The sequence below is a fragment of the Falco punctatus genome, assembly GCF_963210335.1.
Source record: "Falco punctatus genome assembly, chromosome: 5".
Classification (NCBI taxonomy): domain Eukaryota; kingdom Metazoa; phylum Chordata; class Aves; order Falconiformes; family Falconidae; genus Falco; species Falco punctatus.
Window position 1 is genome coordinate 45,225,038 of NC_137584.1, and position 16,170 is coordinate 45,241,207.

Below are 16,170 nucleotides of genomic sequence, written 5' to 3' on the forward strand. Positions count from 1 at the left end.
TGGGCCATGGCAGGCTTGTGGCAAACCTCAGTTAAAGAGAGGCATCCATTGGATCTAAGATGATCTCAAAGCTGGTGACTGAATTAGCTGATCTGTCTCCATGGAACCCACAATGTGAGAACAGGTATTCTCTGGAAATCATAGATCAGCTAAAAATGAAATGCATGATGAGTCACAAAATTCTGGAATTTGTTGCTATAGCAGGTTGTGTAAGAAATTCTTCAGGTAACAGGCAAGGATGTGCCTTCTAACATCCTATGTGCAATCTTTGGGGGCATTGGAGGACGAGAAGACACACTGGAGAGGAACAGACTGCTGACAGCAGTCAGGTTTGCAGATACCTAACAAGCATCCTCCATCACTCATGAGCCAAATGGGGTATTGCTTTGACCCAGTAAGCCATTTTTTAAGTTCTTAGAATTCTGTCTTAGTTGAACAGGAAAAAAAATTGAGAGGTTGTACTGAGAAGGTGTGATGCTATATAGAGATGTGTGATGTCAGCAAATGTTACATTGCTTTCATGATCTTAACCAGTTTTGTCTGTGTTGTCTTCATTCACTTGATAAACATGGAGCACTGTCTGACCACAGGTTAGTGTCTGTTCAGGAAGGAGAAGCCTGTTCTGACACCTACTTCTGGCCCCTCTCATGAGTGAGGGCAGGGCAGGGGTCACTTACATGCAGAAGTTGTGAAGGTAATGGATTGCTTTCTGGGAACATGTAAGGAGTTCTTTATCTGGGAAAATCGTACCTGGGCTGGGAAATTTTTGGTGAGTGAGCAAAAATATATACTGGATTTGGCTCAGTAAAAGTGGAATGATTTAGGCCTTTGGGTGGATCCCTAAATTGTTGAACTGCAAGTAATTATCCAGCCTCATTTTGTTTTTTTAAATGGTGCAAAAGTTTACCTGGAGACAAAGACACCAATGAAGATGGAAGCTGGGCTTTTGTCAAGGTATCTGAGAAATGGCTCCTCTTCTGAGACTGGCAGACCTACCCTGCAGAGCTGCTTGACAGTTGTCATCTGTAATGGAAATTCATTTTGGGTTAAACTTGCTTTTTCTTCTCCTTGATTTCATTCACAGTGGTTCTTGACATCATCTTTAACTGTGAAACAAAAACCAAAAAAACTCAGTTTGAACTGACAAGTAAAATGTTACATAACTTTCCAAACCCCTGGAGAGAGCTGTTGTAATTACACTGTGGGTTTTACTTTTTTATAGCTGTAAGTACTAATTTATGTAACTACAAAGTGAATTACATGTTTGAATTGTTTATATTATCTCTAGGCTTTGGTGCAGTGCTCAATAAAGTCACTCTAGTTTAAGTTGTGTATATTACATGACTGTCATGTTGCCAGAGCATCACCTCAGCAGTTAGTCAGTCTACATCACACATACCCTCATTGTAAAACAAAATGTAATCCAATTAGCATTTTGTAAACCTCCAGCTGCTGTTTTCCATCTTGCTTCTGCTAATACAATAGAAGCCTTCTTTTGAACTGCCTCCTCTGCCACCATCTCTTACATTGTCTGAATCTGTTGCGAGTATTGTGAGGGGGGAAAAGAAAGAAGTTCCTCTCTGAAAAAGTTTTAAATTTTTTGCATTTCCAGATCTGCCTGATACAAACTCAGGTTTCTGGAAGAAGTATTTCTTCTTCTAAGAAATTACTTAGCATTTTCTAAACCACAGAAAGCAGATTTGCAGCGTCTGAAGGGAACCGGTCACATTAAACAAATGCTTGCTTACATACAAAAGCCTGTGTACTGCATGGCTTTGTGTACCAGGCTCACCCTCTGGTGCATTTAGGTGTCCTAAGTAGAATGGTGACGTAAACAGGTGAAACATGAGCAGAACTTCAGCAGTGCACCCCTAAAGCTAGCACATTCAGCAGTGCTACAACTGAAGTTTTGATTACCTTTAATGACTGTGGTGTTCTGAAGTGAGCTTTGAGCTTTAGCATTTATCTTGAATCTTGTCCGATTTTACCAAAGTGTATTCAGATGTTTGCTGAATCAAGGCATTGATATATTGGCCTCCTTCAAGTTAAACAGTTGTGTGAAAATAATAGCCCTTTATTTCAGTTTTCTTTATCTGCAGTGAGTACTTGCTTATGGTTTCTTTTTGGTGGTTGCCATGGTTATCATCTGTGCACAGAACAGAATTGTGCTACGTAGGAAGGTGAGTTTCAGAAACAAAGGTGAGAACTGGCCAAACTTGGTAGCAGCTGTCATTTTTGTAGCTGGTAAAGTTGTTCGCACTTTAAAAAGGCCTGCTTTAATTTTATTACATTTTTAAAGAATGCTATTAATAAGATTCACTCAAAGTTGCTGGCTAATCAAGTGAGGGTTTTAATTAGAACTTCATTGTAATCTGGGTGCAGCAAAATTCCCCTTGAAATGAATGAAGTACCAATAAAGAAAAAATTTTCCTCCCTGTATTGCTAAATGCAGCTCTGCTGTGAAAATCAAAACTGTTAATTCTGAAGCATTTTAAAATGTTTCTGTAGCCCTTCAAACTCTCAGCATTTATCGCATTTCCAGGATGCTAGGCAAATATATGCTGTATGGGCTCTTGCTCTTTCACTAGCACTTGTCAGCATCTCCTTAGCATTTCTGTTGAAGACTTTCACATATTTGCACAGCAAAGTATGCCAAAAGTGTATGCCTGAGCAGAGAAGAAACTTCCATTCCACAAGTTACGTTGTTGTTGTGTGGGTAGTGCTGCAGGGCTGTGGCAAATATTGGTGCAGGCTTCTGTTATGCAAAGAAATGAAATAAAAAAGAGGGCAATCCAGAATATAAGCTGTAGCATAGAGATGTTAAATTCATCACCTTTGGAGTTCTCTAATCATTGAGGCTGGGATTTTGCATTTCGGAGGAAGCAAGGCTTCTGAAGGAAAGACTGATAAAGGAGTAAGGGGGCTAGGTTTCTCATAGGAAACTCTATAAATAAGAATTGGTGTTACGTGGGTTTTGGATGAGCCTTGGGAGGCCCATATTTACTTGCTGAATCAGGAGATGTGTTGTCCTGGAACTGGGAAAGCTTAACCAAGGCCGTGATCAGCAAATACCTATCCCTTCCCCATGTAACTTGGAGAATGACAGCATCCATGTTTATGTTGCAGTGAAGGATTTCTTAAACATTGCAGGCATTACAATAGTAATATTCTTTTGGTTGTGATAGCAAAATGCTAGAATGTTCCCATTATATGCAAGGGAATCCAGATATTTTTTTTTATTTTATTTTATTCGAGTTTGCAGTCCTCTGAAAGTAATCTGACGGGTTACTTGAGGAATCATTTTGCTTCTCTGATGAAGGTCTGTTAGCTGTTCAATTACCATGAGAAGTGCCAGAAGCCCATATGCCTCATCTGACTGCTTTTATGTTAGAAATCCTTCTGCTGGGAGAACATGATTGCATCAACAGCAGAAGTAACTATATGTTGAGACACACCATTGCTTTGGCACGTGAGCCCTTCCTTGCACTGAACACGTTGCATGGAATTTGGATGCAGGCCCAGCATCGGGAAATATTTTGTGCCGTCATGTTATTAGAAAAATGAGCTTTCTGTGAGTGCCATATATGCACCACTGTGGATGAGACTGTGAGCTCCTGACTGTTAGCCAGTTCAAAAGGCTTGACAGCAGATGCCTCTACCTATGTTATCAGATGCTGCTGCTGTATGCTATGCACCAAATGCTTGTCTAATGCAATAGTGTGACTTCAGAATGCCTTTTACTGAAAGAATAACCCATGGGCATCATCCAGGAACAAAACAAGGCTGCATCCAGTATGCTTCAAGACAGTAAACTACTACTCATTTGTTCCGGTTCCCTGGAGAGGAGAGCATGGCGCAAGTGTTAGCGTGGGCTGGAGACCTTCTGAATCGGCACATTGGCTGTGGCTGTTCTGTTTTGAGGTTTAATGAATGTTATCTGTATGGAGATGGAGGTGATCGTTCTGTGCCAGTTAGCCTCCAGGCCACCTGTGGCCCTGGCGTTGTTCCACAGGTAGATACCTAGCCAGTGGTGTGACCTGTTCTCTGAGTCTCTTTGGAAGATTCATGTTTATATTTGAAACTGAAAAAGTTGCTTAATTTTAGCTCTGTATAGCTGGTGGTTGTTTGGTTTTGTGTTTTGGGGTTTTTTTTCTTGTTATGCTGAACTTTTGCAGTTCAAGCATTCCTCTTGCATTATGTCAACTTCACTTTGAGTTGCCAAACTCTAGTGCAAATTCACTCCTCTTCATATTTTGTATGGGAGGTGATCAACTAAAGCTGATTGTTTGCATTGAGGTTACAAGTAGCAAGCTTAAGCCCATCATCATCTTCACTGGAAGACATCAGCAGTGGCTTAGTGTTTCTGCAGTAGCTATCATCTGTGCTGTTACTTTAAACCGGACCATGAGGGCGGTATCTCAGCTTGCCACCTCCTAAGCCAAGTGTTTGTATTCCAAAGAGCATCTAGCTTGCTGGTGGAAGTGAATGCTTCTGACCTGGGCAGGGGCCTAGTAATTCTCCTGCATGTATCTGTCAATGTATGGTCAAAACATGCTGTGATTCAGAGGTACACAGAAACAAAAATACCTATATACTGACTCCATATTTTTTTTTCAACCTGTATTTAGGTACTTCCTTTCCCCAGCCAGGTGGTCTACAACAGAGTTGGAAAGTGTGGGAGTCGAACTGTGGTCTTGCTTTTGAGAATTTTATCAGAGAAACATGGATTCAACCTGGTTACATCTGACATCCATAACAAAACAAGACTGACCAAAAATGAACAGGTAAGTTACTCCTTCTCATCTTGGATCCTGTTTTCTTATTATGTTTGTGAAACTGAGAAACCAAGGCATATGCTAGCGGAAATAATACTGAAAAGGTGTACTGCTACTTTGACCTGAGTAATCAGCCAGAATTCTTCATCCTCTAAGTGGCTTCAGTTAATAGGAGAAATGGATGGTGGAGCCAAGAGCAACATGAGGTGGAAGCTAACCAGAAAAACTAACTTCCAGTGAGGCAGTTCTTGAATTTAGTCAGCATAGCAATTAGTCCGGCAGTGAGGCAAGAAGGGTTAGTATGAGTGAGGTTAGGTGCTAACAGCTTCTGGAACCTGTATTAATGTATCTGCAGGGCACTGCCATTTATCATGTAAGCAGGCCAGTTTATTTGGACCTAGCTTGGGTCTCCTTAAGCAAAGCAGTAGTAAATAATAGCCAGCAGGGTGGGGTTTTTTGCTGTCTTAATTCACTTCTAGTAATCGCTTGCTTCAAAATGTTGTTTCCCAGGGCCATGCTAACCTGTGTTGCTATAATTTGACATGTCCTTGATTCTATCTCAGCTTCTTACTCAACTGCCTTTTTCATGTTATAGCACAACCCTCACTAAGGGAAATGAAAATACCACATGAAACCTCTTTACCCAGACACCCCTTTTCATGTTCCCTTGAAGTTGCAGAGGGCATTATTTTTGCAGCTTCGATTCCACAAAAGATCCAGTTGTTTAAATTCCCTCAGTTTTAGGGTAACTGTATGCCTTCCGTGAGTATCACTGCTCTTAGTTACTGATGCAAAAAGACTTAAGACTCCAAAGAGTATGGATATAGTTGGAAGCCACACACATTGACTAGAGCAGCTATTTTGATCTGCTGATCAGGTAAAGGCTGCAATACCTGCCTGCGTCACTCCTAGGAATAGCAACCTGTAAATCACAAAAGGATGTGTGTGATGATCAAAATACAGACATGGGACTGCCAGTGGCATCGTGCTGTGGTTAATGGAGATTATTAATTTGTAGCCTGTTTATGAGCATAGGCTTGTTACTTTAGGTATAGCAGTTTATTCCAAATGGAAATTTGGGAGCAGATCTTGTTCCTGCAGGTCCCACATTCCTCCCTTCCAAGGTGGCCATTGGGCTCCCACTGGCAGCTGGCTCATCTAACCCCACACAGCACTCAAGTTCAGCCTGAGGTGGGGACCAGGTGGCCAGGGCTGCCACACCAGCCCGCAGGCTTCTGTGCACAGCTGGGTGCAGCACTGCAGTAAAAGGCTGTGTGGGAGGACAGTGTCCCCCCACCGCCCCTGCTTGTGCCTAAGGAAAGCCCTGGGCTTCTGCAGCATCCCTCTGTGTATCCTACTAGCAGCCTCATGGAGCCTGGGGAGTTCGCAACATGGTCCCATCTCATTGTGGTCAAACTATCGTGTGCTACAGAGCCTGCCTGATTAGTTTTTCTGCTTAACTGTAGGATATAGGATAAGGGATTTCTGTGGGTATGACAGCCTTTGCATTTCATGTTGTTTAGGTTTTGTTTCAACTGAAACTCAATGAAAAACATATTGTTGATTGGGATATGCATCATGAAACCTAAAAATCTTTCAGGTATAAATAATCATCAGCTTTCACTCTCATCAGCAATTTTGCTTCAGTTGTGTTCTGCCTTTCTCTGGTAGGTGGATTGTCCTTTGTTAAATGTGACACAAGATCACATCTCAACAGTCTTCTGTGCTTTAGTCCAGTATGTGGAGATTCCAGAGAGGCCCAGACTTATTTTTGATGCAGCCAATACACAGAGGATAAATATCTGCATTACCTTTTGCACTCCAGAAGTTGTTTAACCAGTTACTAGACACTGGAGCACAGATGGTGCTGTATGTATCGCTACAGAGCTGATGATTTATTCTGTGTGTGTGTGTGTATATATGTATATATATATATATACACATACACACACATACTACTATAACTTAGACCATCACAGAATCATTTAAGTTGGAAAAGGCATGTAAGATCAAGTCCAGTTAACCTAACACTGCCAAGTCCACTACTAAACCATGTCCCTAAGTACCACATCTGCATGTCTTTTAAATGCCTCCAGGGATGGTGACTCAACCACTTCTTGGGCAGCCTGTTCCAATCCTTGACAACCATTTCAGTGAAGAATTTTTTTCTAATATCCAATCTAAATGTCCCCTGGCACAACTTGAGGCTATCTCCTCTTGTCCTGTCACTTGTTACTTGGGAGAAAAGACCCAACACCCACCTCACTACAACTTCTTTTCAGGCAGTAGTAGAGAATGATAAGGTCTCCTTGTTTTAATTTATGGCTTATTTATATGGTTACAATAGGTTGATAATGAGTACTTTTGCTGAAAAGTGCCTATGATTGCCAGGAAGCATGCCCGGAGACAGTAACTGTTGTGTTGTTCAGGGTATTTATAGTTGTCTTCTCATTTCTTATGGGCAGAATATGAAAAAATAAATTATTTCTCCCACCTTTGATGTGGTGTACACAAGAGGAAGTTAAGAGAATGGATGGTCTCAGGCTCCAGGCATTGGAATGACAGAAAAGAGAACTGGGCTGGGCTGTAGGCTCCCAGTGTGAGCATGGACTTCTCACACAAGATATGTCTCTCTCCCTTCAGTCATTTGTCCTGTGTTTAATTAAAGCCCTGATCCATCCAAGGCTTTTCTGTAAATATTTAGCTTATGCAGTCTGCTGTTGTTAAATAAAGGTAAGGACCTAGGTGTTCTTAATGACTGCAGGGATTGCACATAATAGAATCCATATTCTCATTGCATTTTCCAAGCTCCTTCCTGCTAAGAAATTTTTCCAAATTATGTGTGCCTGCCAGCAATTAGAAGTGCAACCTTTGAACATCTATGGGTATAAGGGAGTGAGTTCTGGAAATAGATGAGTTAACTTTGCCTTAGATTTACTATAATATTTTTAGTTAATTTAAATACAGAAAATAATACGTAATACCCATGTATACAAAGTCAGCCTAATTGATATGGCTTTAAAATGACACACAAACTGTTGCAAAATTAATTCTTCCCCTTCCCTGACCTCCTTCCCCAGCCCCATTTTTTTTTGCATTCAGAGAAGTAAAAATGAGTATGTTTATAGATACACAAATACCAGTCACATATGGGACTAATTGATAGTTTATCCTCATTTGGTTTCATTCTAGCACCCGTCCTTGTGGCCGTGCAGCCAGCTTTAATACACTAAAAATCCATCACTATTTTTTCTTAAACGCTTATAAAGACAGAAAATTGATCATAGCAGCTCGGGGAGCTGAAGAAGTTCTTGAAACCGTTCCAAGTTTTTGAGAGCTGAAAATGAAGATGTAGTCTCATTCCTGTGAGTTGTTTATAGAAATGAATACCAAGATGAAAGTGATATACCAAATACCTGTAGATACTTGTGCCTCCTGGACCCTACATGTCTTCAGTAGAGACTGAAAACAGTAGAAGAAAGTAAAGAACTCAGAAGATAGACAGACACAGAGATACTTATTTTTTTTCCTATTTGTATCAGTGTTAGTGTAGACCATAGTGTGATCCAGCTGACCTGACTTGAAGAATCCCAGTTGCCTCATCGTTTTTATACATTTTGACCTCGGATTCTTCCAGTGAAACAAAGCAGCTTTGGCTGATGATACACACAATTTTGGCTGATGTCTGGGTGGGCATTATTATCCGATTACTAATTTTTGTTCCCAGTAGAATTTACCTATTGCAAATCCTGAACCAAATGGGGCTGCTCTGAGCAGTCAGTGTGGGAGGCTGGCCATTTCCAAAAGAGGGAAAGAAGGTGTCCTCTCTCTCGCAAGCCTGAGTTGAGTTTTTGTGCAGGAACAATGCTGTGGCTGGAGCAAAGCCATCCACGTTTCTCCCCTTTCGGGGAGGGGCCCCATCCAGTCTCTCTCGGAGTCATTTCGCTGTGCCATCTGCTGGATTGTTATTTACAATGCAGCAGCAGCAGAGTACAAATACACGGATGATGCTGAGCCATTAGGGTTTGATTTCTTCAGCATGGCCAGCTGAAGAGATCCTACAGTGGTAGTGTAGGACAGTAGACTAAGGAAACCTCTTTCCCCTTGGGGGTATTGCCTCATGGTGTTCTTGCTCAGGACGGCTTGAAGATTCGGAAGTAGCTTGTGATTTATGGGATTGCCTCTGTTTGCAGAACTGGTTTTCTTTAAATGTCCTGTTCAAAAGTTAATGTAGAAAATGGATTTTGGAGAAAAAATGAGATTAAAAACTTAAGCAAGGAATCACTGTGGCAGAAAGATGTTATGCTAGGGAGCAAATCAGCATTTAGGCTAAAGACTGTTCCTTACAAGCAGCGGGTGTTTGAGGGGGAGAGGTGGAATGACAGCAAATGTGTGTTGACCACAGCACAGAGACCTTTGCAACTGCTTGCTGTGTTTCAGCATCTCTGCAGACTCCCCCCTTTCCTCAGGGAGCATAGTGCACCCAGTACTTTCGGTTCGCTTTTGCCCAGCAGTCAAGCTGACGTGGCTGGGCTGTGACATGGGCTCCACTGGTGGATGCGAGCACATGGGTGCAGGGTGTCACTGCCTGTCCCTCCCTGCACACTCTTTGTGTCCTGGCATTTCCCTCTCCCTGGATCCTTGTTTAGCAGCATTAACTCTCTAGTGGAATTATTCATTTCAAAAGCAAATTACTATCTTTCTCAGCACTGTTTCACTGAAACAGCCTAACTCCCACAGGAGAGCTCGGGGCAGCAGTGAGAAAGAGGAATGGCTCTTTATGGACCGTTATCCTAGTGGGCATGTGCTCCTTTCAGGATTCCTCAGAATACTCTACAGCTTATCCCACCAAACATGGATGTGATCTGGTTCATCTCTCTCCTTATGGTGTTTGCCAGGGTAGTTTATCTTCTGCTGCTTGTGCCTTTTCTTCTCTTCTCCAACTTATGTTGGTTCAAGACTATCTCCTAGGTCACCTGTGCTTGTATGTACCTCTCTCTCTCCTTCGTCACTCATCCCATCCAAAGGTACTTGCTTTCCTTAGCTCTCATCTTCTGCTCGCTGTTACTCTCTGTGGGTCCTCTACGCTGACCATCTTGTTAAAAAATAAAATATAATAAGCCTCAACAAAACAAACTAACAAAAAAGAAACAAACAAAAAACCCCACTAGAGATCTTACTCTTCTGGGAAACGTTGGAAGATTTTCTTTTTTTTTTTTTTTTTCCCCCCCTTTTAACAACATCTTAAGAGGGTCAGATCCCTAGGTATTCCTGAGCAATACGTTTGGCTTGTTAGACTGAAGTCAGTTCAGCATAGTGGGATCAGAGGGAGGCCTCTGGGAAATACGGCCACAATTTCATGTGGCCGTGAGCCATTACAGTTATTTATTTTTCCCTCCTGACATCTGTGTGTTGTTTCTGTTGAGTCTTACTTACCCTTTTGGCAGGATTTTTAAAGAATGTTTTTTGCTTGTTTGCTCATATGCATGTTGTAGCTTTATCCACATCTGCTTACAAGTCCAGTTGATCATTAAGTGTCTAAATATGAAGGTACTTTAAGTTGAAACAAAATTCTGTGTCTGCTTTGGAGTTAGCTATTATCATAGCTCAAGAGATTGGGTTTGATAGCAAGAGATTAAAAAAAGGCAAGAGCCAGATGCTGTCCTGCTCTCTTTGCTCCCGAGGCAGAAGTGCCTGTGCTAGTCTAACAGCAGTTTGACACAAGCCTGACACTGACATCAGGCGCAGTGCAGTGGGGAACGTAGTGGTGGTGTAATGTGAATGTGCCTGGCATTAGCAAATTGGTACCAGCCCCAGGGAGAGCTGAGGGGCCAGGGAGGCATGTGGTACTCTGTAACACTCACATGTACCCATACACACAGGTTTATCTAGCGGTATTACATTAAAGCTGCCTGTCTTTTTAAACTCAGTGGGATTACTTTGAATGGGTATACTAACTTTATGTCTCCATATTTATATTCTAATGATGTTTTCTCATTTATTCCAAAGTGGGATTAGAGTGGTGACTGTAGCGGCATGAATAGAGTTTTTATCCCATATTAATAACTTCCTTCTGCCATCTTCCTCCCTTCCTTCCTTCCTTCCTTCCTGCAGATAGAATAACGCAGGTAAAATGCCAATAAAGCTTCATACAGTTCTACATATTTCGCTTCTCCTGTAACTTGTCTGGTTAAAAAAAAAAAAAAAAAAGACGACAATTGAGACATCTGATACCCAGCCTCTAGAGTCTCCCCTTGTTTCATTCGCAAGATGAATGAATATAATTTTTTGGCAGAGTTACTAGTCCTAAAGAAATGTCAGCTTGTTTGGTTTGCTAGGAAAACCTTTATCTCTTCAGATCATTAAAAAAAAAATGCTCGATTACTTTGTGCCAATTACTGCAAAGTTTCCTGGACTTTCTAATTCCGGTCTGGGCAAGTTCTGCTCTTCAGGTTTATGAATTTTGTGCTCATAGCATTTATATTGTACTGAAGGAACTGTATAAAGTCCTGTTTGTACTTGAATCTAACAGTCCAGAGTCCATATATGACTAAAGCAGGGGGGCCATTTCCTTCCTGTCTCTTTTTTTTTTTTTTTTTTTTTTTTTTTTTTTTTTTGAAATCACACATCTTCTCTCTGTTTTCTCTTGGGGATTTTTTTCCTTTCATGTTGCTTTCTTTTGGCAGTCTCCTCTTCTTTATGTTCCATTCCATTGGGTTTACAGCCTTTCTCAGACCTAATAGACCTTAATATACAAGGTCTATACCTAATATGCCTTGATGCACTCCAACTAGTTTGACAGGAGAGGATCCATCCTGAGAAGATGGACAAACTGAACTGTTTGCTTCAGTGGTCATCATACATGTATGTGTATAAAATTATTGAAGGCAGAGGAAAAGTAGAGAAAAGCCTATTAGTATGTGTACTTTTTTATTCGGTCCTAGAATTTAAATGGCAATAGCTTGTGTTGTCTGAAAGAAGGCGGCAGGTTATGTGTCCTATGAAAAAAAACAGAATGAAAGATGGATGAGAAGCAGTAAAATGTGACACACAGTGTAAAAAAATGGCAAAATATCAGTATATTGAAACCAGAAAATAGAAGGGGAGGGAAAAAAGACAATTGCTGTCCCTTAAATGTAGTTTATTATTTGTTATGGCACGGACATAATTTTCTACCATGCTCTTCAGGCTTTTAACTTATCACATGCCAGTCCATGACCACGTGACAGGCTGGACCCCATGTTTACCCTTATTTTGCCTACATCAGCTGTAGCATTCAAGTTTTAAGAAATAGATTTTTTTAAAATTAATGTCTCCTTGATTATATTTAAATTTAGTACATGAAGTGATATGACTCAAACCAGAATATTTGGTTCACCTTCTCTTATCTCTTTTTTTTCCCCCCAAGTTTATGAATGTCTGTTACTTTCTGTATTACTTCCTACTACCCAGTTTGTAAAATCAATAAACCTATCATTTCAGTGTCTACAATATAGCCCACAATTGAGCACAGAACAGAAAATCTGAAAATAAACCTTAGGAAATTAATATTAAGGAAGCAAAAATAACCAGGACACATTGACTCTTTAGTGTGATGTTCCATCAGACACTCCATTAGACTAATTTCTTCTAGCTCATAGCTAAAGCTCAACTTATGCAACATAGATTTTCATATCCATGCTGCACAGTCTTCGATATATGCTGTTTACATTATTCCATTATAATGGTCTGCAAATTTAAATATTTTTTTTATTTTTTAAAATTAAAATTATGTGAATGTGCCTGAACTAGAACTTAACAACATCTTTTTAAAAATGCCCATTTAATTTGTACTCTTAATTTGCTGTAGTAGTAAAAGGAATGGCAAGTGCTGATCTCTGTATTTAAACAGGCAAATCAATCAGTGTTTTGGCAATGTTGGCAATTTTTGTTGTTATATGAAACTGGTCATGGACTCAGCTCCCACTTTCTGTCATAGTTTCAGACATTTTACATTTTGACATTCTGGTGAATCAACTAGTGTCATTTGCAAAGCTCTGGTGCAGATTTAGGCAGGGTTTAGATTTTTCCTTTAGTTTATGCCTTTCCTCAAACTGATAGCCACTTTTGAAAGTACATAAGCTCCATGATAGCAGAAGCATGTCTGCAGCTTAACCTTTCTTGCTTCAACACAAAATAGTAGTCGTGCCATGTTATTGACAGTGTTTAGGAGGGATAGTGGGGAAGGACTTTCTGAGTAATTCAGACTTGAAAATTACATCATCATGTGTTGTTTGAGAGTTGTGGTTGTCTCAAAATGTGCATTGATGTAACATGGAAAATAAGAAAATGATTTCTTAATTCTTTTTAGATGGAATTGATTAAAAACATAAGCACTGCTGAGCAGCCCTATTTATTCACTAGACATGTGCATTTCCTCAACTTCTCAAGGTAAGGCATTTTTTGAATCAAAAGTATTTTTCATTGTTTTCTAATACTATGTACTTTCCTTCCCCCTTTCTGGCACTGGAAGTCATGTTCAGAAGTTGGAGGTTTTTTTCCCGTGCTCTGTTTGCTATAGGACAGTTATGTACAGCACGTTTGTGAAAAGCCAGGATGCTGTTGCATGCCTTTGCCTCCAAGATGATCTTGATTTACAACTTTTCCAGCCAACGTGCATGAGATGGTAATTTGGGTCTTTAAACTGTGCACTTGTGTTTTAAAAGTGGCGGCACACTTGTGAATGTTTTATCTCTGTATAGCCAGATACTAATACAAGACTGAAAACTCTACTGAGTTCATTAATATTTTACCTTGAATGACTCTTCACCAATTTAACCAATTTAATTTTGTTCTGACAAAATAGTCCCCATTCCACAGGATATGGAAGTGTTTATAAACCATGCAAATGGATTATGCTCTGTATCATGGGAGTGCAGTCCCTTCTGACAGCTATTTAAAAGTATGTAGCAAGACTCTAGAGACATTTATGGTACAGAATGTGAAGAAAATTGCATTTGGATGAAACTTCTGAGGAATTTTTGGAAGGATGTGAATGAGTGATGCTAGTTAGCATTTAGCCAGGACACAGGGGTTAAAGCTGACTGCAGATGGTTATTGCCCAAGCTGTAAATTTAATTTGGAAATTATATTCAGGAACCATGCCATCCGTGCCGCTAGGTTGGACTCCTTATATTTAGATAAAATTTTTTCTGCAGATCTTTGCAAGAGCTTACCTAACTTCCCAGCATTTTGTTTATGTGGTGATGTCAGTGCACGTCCTTTGAATATATGGCTCTAGGCATAGGTAGAGAGTGTAGAAGGAAATTATAACACTTGAGGAGGGGGCTGTTGTTTAGTTTTGGATTTTTAGAAAACAAAATATTTTGAGCAGTTGGAAATTCACTTGATATATAATTTCACTATGGGCATAATTTCATCACATGAAAACAAGAAGAGTTAAACAAAATTCTGATCTTCTGTGTTTTCTGTCCTGATTCCATGAGAGTTCCGTTTCTAATTTATTATCTTTAAAGTATAAAACTCATTAGAATAGGATTTAACACCTTGGGTAAATGATCTCTTCTGTCTGATCAAACAAGTAGCCACACCTGAGGGTCAAAGGGATGTTTCTTGATTAAACTGATTTTTCAGAGATGGTATGCAACATTAGGTATGTGAGAAAAAGATGAACATGATTAACTCTTGCTCTTCCCAAGATACCATTTTCCATACATATGGTACATCCTAGCCACATAAGTAACATGTTGCTCCTGTTGTGTATCCATGAGATGAAATATCTACTTTTTTTTCAATACAAATTTCTGAAAATACATTAAAATTATATAAGATGTATAAAAGTATTTGCAGTATTTTGGCTGTTCCTTGCAAACCCGAAAAACATTTTTTCAGTTTATGTTGGTTTAACTGGTAGCTGTAGAATAGTGAAAAGTCTGATGAGTCTTTTAAATGAGACGTCATTGAAGTGCATCAACACTGCTTACTATTGGTTTAATATTTCCTACTGTTTTCTGATAAATTAATAGTTTTTGAGAGTTTTAGTCTTTAGTTTCAAAATTTGTTGGCAGTTACACCTAACAGTGAAGTACCATGTTGAATATTTTCTCTGTTCCTTAATTCTAGGGTGATTATTTTTTTTTAATTGATTTCATTAGGAACTGGAGTGTTAAGTATTGATTTTGCAGAAATTTCAAGAATGTTTTTAAGTACTCATTATAAATATTACAATATTGTGAAAGTGGTTTAGTTATGCTTGATTTTTTGTTTGGGTTTGTTTGGGGTTTTTTTGAAATTATTCATTTATAGACCATTTCTAGTGGATAGCTGAATTCAAATTATCTATGGAATACTGGTCTTCCCATTTGCTCCAGCTTTTCTGCCAGCTCAACATAAAAGCCACGCAATACCCCAGAAACCAAAGAGAATATGGGTCAAACTATCGATGTAGTATTTTCTGGCTGACAGACGGCAGCTTGCCATGAGCAGCCATCGCAGATGTTATCTTTGCTACTCTTTTGGTAAGCTCCAAGGTCACTGTTTGGATAAAAGGAACCTCTTGCACTTCTGTGCTTGCGTGCTGTCAAGATCTGTAGGGATTGGGTTAAGCCATTTAGAGTATGTCACCAAGGTGCTAGAGTAGCAGAGAAAATGTAAGCAGAATCATGCAAAGCAAGTCTGCTTTGCTTTCACTTAGAATCCTAGAAACACAGAATCATTTACATTGGAAAAGATCTCTAAGATCATCGAGTCCAACTGTTAACCTAACACTGCCAAGTCCCCCACTAAACCATGTCCCTAAGTGCCACATCTACACATCTTTTAAATGCCTCCAGGGATGGTGACTCAACCACTTCCCTGGGCAGCCTGTTCCAATGCTTGACAACCGTTTCGGTGGAGAAACTTTTCCCAATACCCAATCTAAACCTCCCCTGGCACAACTTGAGGCCATTTCTTCTCATCCTGTCACTTGTTACTTTGGAGAAGAGACCGACACCCACCTCACTACAGCCTCCTTCCAGGTAGATGTAGAGAGTAACAAGGTGCCCTGAGCCTCCTCTTGTCCAGACTTAAACACCCTCAGCTCCCTCAGCCGCTCCCCATCAGACTTGTGCTCCAGACCCTTCCCCAGCTCTGTTGCCCGTCTCTGGACACGCTCCAGCACCTCAGTGTCTGCCTTGCAGTGAGGGCCCCAACCTGAACACAGGGTTCCAGGTGCGGCCTCACCGGTGCCGGGTACAGGGGGGCGATCACTGCCCTCGTCCTGCTGGCCACACTGCTTCTGACACCAGCCAGGACGCCGTTGGCCGCCTTGGCCACCTGGGCACACTGCTGGCTCATGCTCATGGCTGTCACCCAGCACCCCCAGGCCCTTTCCCACCAGGCCCTTTCCAGCCGC

The 16,170-nt window shown here is 40.5% G+C and overlaps 1 protein-coding gene across 1 annotated transcript in view; it reads left to right on the top strand.

Annotated features, from left to right (window-relative positions):
• Positions 1–16,170, top strand: part of UST (uronyl 2-sulfotransferase) — a 172,315-nt gene that overhangs the window by 80,518 nt on the left and 75,627 nt on the right. Inside the window, exons 3-4 of the mRNA XM_080388252.1 lie at positions 4,629–4,784; positions 13,126–13,205. Coding sequence (XP_080244378.1) covers positions 4,629–4,784; positions 13,126–13,205 — 236 coding nt within the window. The remainder of the gene's footprint in view (positions 1–4,628; positions 4,785–13,125; positions 13,206–16,170) is intronic.